Genomic DNA, 8,061 nt, shown 5'->3' with positions numbered 1-8,061 from the left:
AGGTACAGCCATCTTCTCATTTTTCATATTTCAGAAATTTACAAGTAGTAAATTTCTCTTTCTTACCTCCCTGGCCCTCTCTCCTATTTTGGAGAGATTACTGAAGTAGTCTTTCCAAAATAGGAGAGAGGGCCAGGGAGGTAAGGAAGAGAAATGGTTCACACTGCAGAACATCTGGGAAGCAGCACCAGCTGGTGCCATGGTTAAGGCAGCCTGATGCTCCAGCACAAGAGCAAGGTGACTTTCTGGGCACATGGGAAGCCTTCCGTTTCTGCTGAGCTTTAGTCTGGAGCTGACTATGCTGGCAGTACCTGTAGAGCTGGTAGATAATGCAGGCACAATGGATCAAAGCCTGTGTATGGAAGAAGTCTGTGGCTAAGGAATGACATCAGCAGTTAGGAGATACAGTACTTTATTTCATTTTATTTTTGAATCAGCACAGATGTGTTAGCTAGACTGCTCCTCAGCTTTCCCTCTTGCTTGTATCTGTTAGAAGAGGCTGCTGTGACAGGTGGTGCTGTAGTTTTTGGGATGTGTGTAACACCACAGCCTTAACTGAAGGTGCACTGAAAGGAAAAGCCAGATCCTTGTTCTATCTGTGACTATCTGGGAAGCAGCTTTGCAGAGGAGGTCCTGGAGACTCTGGTGAGGTGAGCCCATAGCACATCCTTTTAAGAGAAACAAAGTCCAACAGCCTCTCCTTGGGTGCATCGGAATCCACACTGCATAACTGCATTAAGGGAGATCCTTTTCCTCTCAGCACTGGAGAGGCTGCAGCTGGAGTGCTGCTCCAGTTCTGAGCTGCCTAGTAGGAAAGGGACAGGGATGTACTGGAGTCAACAAGGGGCCACAAAGATGCTGAAGGGCTTGGAACATGTGAGTTAGGAGAGGGTAAGAGAGCTTCCATTGTTCAGCCTGGAGAACAGAAGGTTCAGGATGACCTTCATGTGTGTAAACACCTACTGGATGGGGAGGAAAAAAGGTGGAGCTAGGATTTTAGGGGTGCCCAATGACAGGCCAAGAAGCAATAGTCACAAACTGAAATGGGTGAAATTTCAATTCCTTATAAGAGAATTTTTTTTTTAGTGCGTACATGATCAAACACTGGAATAGTTTGCTTGGGGAGGCTGTGTAATCTCTGTCCTTGATGATATTTGAAATTCAGCACAGCCCTGAGCAACATACTGTGGCTGATCCTGCTTTGAGTGGGGCAGTTGGTCTAGATGATCCCGAGGTCTTTCCAACCTCACCCATGAAGGGATTCTGTGGTTCATCATAATAAACTCTGCTGAGGTCATTAGAGATTTTGGAATACTTCTTTACTCCTTTTTTTCCTTTTTTTTTTCACCCCCAGGGAAAATCATGTCATCAATAAACAAATGGCTGCTCACACTGTGGTGTACCACTTCCCTCATTTTGCTTTCTGTGTATCTAATAGTGTTTTCTGTCAGGGCCTGGGCCAAGGAAGATCTAATGTCTCGTGCAGTTCATATTACATGAAATGTTCACACCGCAGTGAATTAGTGATTGTGTTCAAGTCTCATTGTGTTTCCTGGGGCAAAGGCAGTATATGCCACGATAAATGTGCTTTTATTTTAAAGGGTTGGAGGTTGATCCTACAATCGCTTTCTAGTGTGAGCTATTCTGATATAAGGTTTTCTTCCCCAGAGCTACTCACTTTTGAAAGGGTGGCTCTTTGCAGGAACCAACCGTTGTGTTGTATGTGGCAGTTTAGAAACTGGACTGTGAAAATATTTCTTCTTCTAAACACATGATGATAATGTGGATGGTTGTTAGCAATGCAATTCCTCCAGCAAATGGGAATGGTTACTGCATACAAAATCAGTTTTTCTTTCATTATTTTTCAAGCAGTTACTTAAATATATATATATATATAGTATCTGCTGTAGAGCAAGTAGGAAACAGAATGGGGAAAAATGAAGGCTTCTCATTTCAATTGTGGTCCTTTTTGTAACTGGCAGTTGTTCCTGTTTTCAAGTGTTTGTTTCTACTTTAATGAGGATACCAACTTTCATCCAGTGAGATGTGTGGGTCACTTTGTTAGCGCGCTTGCACACACGAAGGCAACACACCAGCTGGAAATTTGGACTTTTAGCTGAATTATTTTTCCCCAGCAAATGGCTTTCCTTTTGACATATTTTAATGTACTTGCACACTGAGAGGAAGAGTGGGTGAACAGAAAACAGACTGTTTTATTAACCCAGCAGTCACCTTTGAGATTCATACGCGTCCACTTTTTTCTTGCCTTTGTACCTAATCCCAAGAGCCTGGTACCTGGCTTCCCTTGGAATAACAAAGTCAGTCACAAACCTCCAAACATGATTGTTAACTGAATGCCAACTGTTTCTTCTCATCTTTTTTTCCCCCTTTTTTTGTTTTTTCCTTTTTTTTTTCCCCCAGTACCGTGTTAGGGATTGTGTTCTTATGGGTGCCCGATAACCATAGTGTTAATTTGGATTTATACTGAAGTTTTGTTTTGGTTTTGTTTTTTATTTTTTTAATAGTAGATGTACATTGTTCAAGAAATTAAATTGCTCCTTCTATTTTGTGTGTGTGTTTTATAGTGATTTTTTCAGCTCTGCGAATAGTGGGAAGGGAAGAAATAAAGCAATGCTGCAGGCACTTACTGGACTACAGTTTCAGCTCAGAGGAAAGCTACAGGATCAAAAGTGGCCAGACAAGCACCCTCGAGAAGAAGCCCATGCACATTATTCACAGTGTCATATGCCAGTTTCACAGTATCCTGCGTTCAATGGATATTTTCCAATGGGAACACACTTTTCATCAGACAAAGCTCCAGCAATCTCAGAGGTACCTATACTACCAGTAGATATTTACAAAGCAGATTTCAGAATGCTGTGTTATCTGCCAGAAGCTATTCTTAATTTTAACACATTTAGCTCATTTTGGAGTGCGCCTAAATGAAATCAGGGGAGAGGTGAGGATGAAGCTGCTGGAATTACAATGTTCTAAAAAAATATATATATATAGGGCTCAAGCAAGCAAATACCAATGTATTAAACTAACTAAATCTTGTCCCTGTGCTGTCTCAAATCATGTCCTTTAAATCATTACTCTTTGGATCAACTGTCTAATGGTCCAGGGCTGACAATTTGCACTCTATCTTCCTCTTGGATAGTGTAATGTCTCTGGAGTTTTCTTTCAACACCACAATGTATTTCCAGACAGCAGACAGGCTAAGATCCACCCAGTAGGCAGTGAGAACAGAGTCCAGGAGCTCCATGTTTGCTTCCTTGCCCCTTGTCAGAGCAGGCAGCATCTCATGACTGATGCAGAGAGGATGCTGCACCTTGGTAAATCTGTGCCTGGCAGAAAGGGTTTTGGCACCAGCCATTTGAGGATACACTTTTTTCATGCACTGTTGTTGACAGCCTGGGCAGTTCTGGACTGTGGTCTGGCCCCCCATCTCCAAAGATTGGTGATGGGCAAGTGGTTTGGTACAGTGGCTGCGGTGTCCAGGACAATTTTGCAGAGGCTATCTACTCCTAGCCCTTAGCAGAGAGTATGCAGGGCTGCAGAGCTGCCTCACAGCCACCTCATCTCTTGTCAGCTATGAGCTACTGAGTAGAGGCTAAAAACTTGTCACTGGACAGATTAGATGATGCCACCATATTTCTTTCTATTTGAAAGTAACTGTGGTATTTTAAATACCACATGGTGGCAGCTGTTGATAAAGGCTGGTACTAGTTTGTTTTTCATTTTTAAAACTGAGGAATTATAAATTTCAGTAAGTGGAGCAGCCAGGTTTCAGACACTTCAGATGTGTTACATCAGGAATGTTCTGATAACTTGATATCTGATGCACCGAACCTTTCTTTCCTAGTTTGCAGTGGGACCAAAATTAAAAATATAAATAGAGATTCAAACTCTGAATCCAACAATGAATATTTTAAGCCTTTCTTTGACTGCTAATAAACTTTCCCTCCAGTTCTCACCACTCCCTTTCTTTTCTGGGCTCCCTCCACTTTCCCCTTCCTCCAGTATTCTTCACTGTAGCCTGGGGAAAAGAAGTTTTAGAAAAATAATAAAGTTTTTATTTATTCCTTACAGCTTTTCTGCCCCTGTGGGCATTTGTCTGCCTGTCTGGCTAATGTGCTGTAATGAATCTGCTCTCTCCCATACACACACACATTGTCCTATCAATCAGGGAGAAGAAATGCTGAGTATGGTGAGCACTAACAAGCACTCGGAGGGGTCAGTACACCAGTGCACTACAGTGGCATGCTACTTTCCCTACAGGCTGCTTTAATTGGGGGAACATGAATGAGGCAGCATGCGGCTGGCACCATATTTTCTTGCCAATCTCTCTTTGGCAAACTGACCCCCTTTGCTTCGCCTTTCAGGGCAAGGCTAGCTCCCCTCTCGTTCCTGCTATGACAGAAGTCCCTCTCAACCTCGTTGGAGTCTCTGGGTTAACTGGGGCACTGGAGCTGCTGGAGGAGCTGGCTTGCAGAGGCTAGAGGGTGATCAAAGGGTGCTGCAGAGCCTGTGAGGATAGCATTTCTTTGCAGGTTGGAAATCATGATGCAAATAGAAGTGGGAAAAGATGGAGAAAAGGGTGCTAAGGAAATTTAAAAAGGGGAATAGGAGAGAGAAATGGTGAAAAAAACAGGAGATAGGGAAACGGGAAGGGCTGAAGAAAAATCTTGAGAAAACAAATTAGGGGAGAGAAGAAGATAAAGAAGTAAAAGATAAAGAGGTGTGGAAAGTCACATATTACTGAAAAGCAAGGCTCAAAACAAAAAAGAGAGAAAACAAAAAATATTCCTCTGCCTAAATCAGGACAGATAGGAAGAACACCTTCAGAAGAATTCAAAGAATATCAGGAGATCGGAGGTATTTTTCATGGCAGGTTTCAGAATTTAGACAAGAAATTGTGTCCAATCTATAATTAAGTGGCAGTGTTTTAAGTAATATACCTATAGATAGGTTGACTACTAGACATGATTCCTTTTCACCTTTGTGGGATGCCAGTACACTGTTAAGGACCCATTGTCATTGCCTTGTAGCAAGACTTACTACTACTGAGTAAATTTTCTACTGGAGGTTTCTCATCAAAGTCTTTGTTGACTGTTTGGAAGGAGAAAGGGATTTGTTGAGAAAATGGAGGGATTAAAAATCTCTGAGGGACAATAACCTGTAGAGTGAGATCTTGGGGTTAACAGCACGTAAGGATGGGGATGTGTACCTTTTGGCAAGTATGAAATTTTCTCTGCCCAGAAGTTCTTGTGTTCACAGATGTAGCATGTTTGCATGGCAGTCAAATGATAAAAACATCTTAAAGCAGTTTTTCATTGCCCAGAGCAAGCACTGATGGGGAATCCATTTTGAGTGAAGATTTATCATAGAATGCCATTGAGAATGCTGTCTTTGAGATCAAGGATTTGGGAAGTAGCAGGAAAGGGTTAGTTTGGTATTTTAAAAACAGTAGCAAAGGCCCAAGAAAGAGTTTGAAGACTGAGACCTCTCTTTGTGATGCAAAATCTTGAGTCAGATTATTTTCTGTGTTGATCAAGGGAAGTTACCTGTGTTCTGCAGGAAGCCAGGTTAACCTATAGAAATACCCAAGGCAGTGAAAGAGCCACCAGATTTTTCCCTGCAGTATTTATAAGCTCTATAAATTAAGAAGCATTGGCTTTAGCAAACGCTGATTGAAGATTCTGGAAAGAAATCCAGATGAAAGAAGGATGTCATTTGAAACTCAAAAAGTGACTTCTGCTCTTCAACAAATGCCTGCTAAGGTGAAAGGCAATGTGTTATGAGGAATGCCATCCATGAGTCACTGGGCAAAGGTTTACACCCTGCTGCCCTTTCCTCAGGAGTGTTCCACTGTATTAGTGAAAGTTCACCTTAAACACTGAATTCACTTTGAAGGGACATTTGTTTTCTCTATGAGAGTTTTTTGTCCAATATTAGTTTTGGTGGAAATTTTAATATAGTTTTTTTCTTCAAACAATCAGTTAAAACAAACTAACAACATAGAATCAAATGGAACAGAATAGAACAGTTCAGGTTGGAAAAGACTTTAAGGAACATCAAGTCCATTGTTAACCTAACACTGCCAAGGCAACCACTAAACCCTGTGCCTAAGTGCCACACCCACACCTTTTCTAGATTCCTCCAGGAATGGTCACTTTGACACATCCCTGGGCAATCTGTTCCAGTGGTTGACAGCACTTTCTGCAAAGAAATTTGTCCTGATACACAGTCTAAATCTTCCCTAGAGCAATTTGAGGCCACTTCTTGTGGTTTTTTGTGCTGAAAACCTGTAACTCTGTCGAAGACATGAGTCAAGAGACCTTGATCAATTGGAAATGAGCAACATTGCAGCAAAATAATAAACCAAATTTCCATATAAAATGTGTATAAAGAAATTAATTAATTTCGTAGGGCTCGGGATATTGATTTAGCTGTGTATTTGGGGCTGATTTGACCATTACTGGATGCTGTGTCAATTCATACCACCACAGATCCAGAAGGAAGGTGGTAGGAAGGTTGAGGACTAACCAGACACCAGTAAATCATTAAAGTATAAAAAAGATCTAAGCTACCGTGAAAGATTTTGGGAGCATTATCTGTTTAACTAGTGCAAAATGAAATTTAAAGACAACCTGCAAAAAAATCCCTCAACAGCTAAGAGATACCAAAATATTGAGAACATACTCTCCAATATACACAGCAAAGATATGCCACAGACAGAGATTGGAAACTGATTTCAGGTACCTGAGTAATGAGTATAAACATAAGAGTAATGTTTTACTGCGTATACCGGGAAAAGCTATGCATAAAAGTCTGCCTGTTAACCTCTTTAAAATCCCCACTCTATTATTATTTTCTTAATGAATGGCTAGGAAGAATAATATTGTTGCAGTGACCTGGGACACTAAGGAAGCTTGAAGATAAGCTTCTCACAAGCATAACATAACAAAACAACAAACACTGTCTATAAATGGCTATATTTCTTTTGGAAATAAGTATTTTAGGCTGCTGGGACTTAATACTTTCTCTTTTGGAACCTTTCTGCAGGCAAATTTTATATTTAAAGACAGAACAGGTCCAGTCCAGACATTGCTAGGAGGGAAGTCATGGCTTTTTAAAAGTATTCTGGAAGTCACAAATTCCTTTAATGTCCTGGGCTGCCTGCCTTATATCTCCCATATAGGGAGCCTCATTTGCCCAGTGTCTGCTACACTGGCATCTTTCCAGTTTCTTTTTTAGATGTGCTCTCTTGATTGCTGCAACTCTCACACTTCATACAATAATGCAAACCCTTTCTTAAGCTGGTATGTTTTTTTGGTGGATTGGCACATAATTGGAAGGATTTTTGACAGTTTAGGAGACATTATGAAAGGGAGAACAGACCAGCAGTTTTTTACTTTTCCCACCAAAAGATATATAATTTAAAAGCCTGAAAACACACTCTGTGTCCAAGAACCACTTCAGATCCATGTACATATCCCATCTGCCTCCATAGGCTCTCTAATACCACTATAGAGCTGTGCTCCAGGCCACAACTGCTGTTTAAGTGACATACTAGCAGCACACAGAAATGCAAGAATACTTAAACTGGAATAGATCAGCTCTCCATAAAGCTTAATAATCTGTTTCAGAATACCTTCACTGGGCTCTCACCTATCTCCATATTCTATTTGCATTGCCCTCAGACGAAGGAAGGAATGATGACTCTGACTCCATGTTCTCAGAAGTCTAATTTATTATTTTATGATACTATATTATATTAAAGAATGCTATACTAAACTATACTAAAAAATACAGAAAGGATACTTACGGAAGGCTAGAAAGATAATAATGAAAACTCGTGACTCCTTCCAGAGTCTTGATACAGTTTGGCACTGATTAGCCATTGAGTAAAAATACAACTCACACCAGAACCCAATGAAACAATCACCTGTTGGATAAACAATCTCCAAACACATTCCACGTGAGCAAAACAGAGGAGAAGCAAATGAGATAATTATTGTTTTCCTTTTTCTCTGAGGCTTCTCAGCTTCACAGGAG

General features: G+C 40.8%; 1 protein-coding gene across 1 annotated transcript in view; it reads left to right on the top strand.

Annotated features, from left to right (window-relative positions):
* Nucleotides 1-2,631: 2,631 nt before the first annotated feature.
* The window catches only part of TFEC (transcription factor EC), an 86,646-nt gene continuing 81,216 nt past the window's right edge, over nucleotides 2,632-8,061 (top strand). The window contains exon 1 of the mRNA XM_030960170.1: nucleotides 2,632-2,832. Coding sequence (XP_030816030.1) covers nucleotides 2,632-2,832 — 201 coding nt within the window. The remainder of the gene's footprint in view (nucleotides 2,833-8,061) is intronic.

The sequence above is a fragment of the Camarhynchus parvulus genome, chromosome 1A (genome assembly GCF_901933205.1).
Source record: "Camarhynchus parvulus chromosome 1A, STF_HiC, whole genome shotgun sequence".
Classification (NCBI taxonomy): Eukaryota; Metazoa; Chordata; class Aves; order Passeriformes; family Thraupidae; genus Camarhynchus; species Camarhynchus parvulus.
The sequence above is the reverse complement of the archived record's forward strand: the minus strand, read 5'-3'. Positions and strand labels throughout refer to the sequence as shown.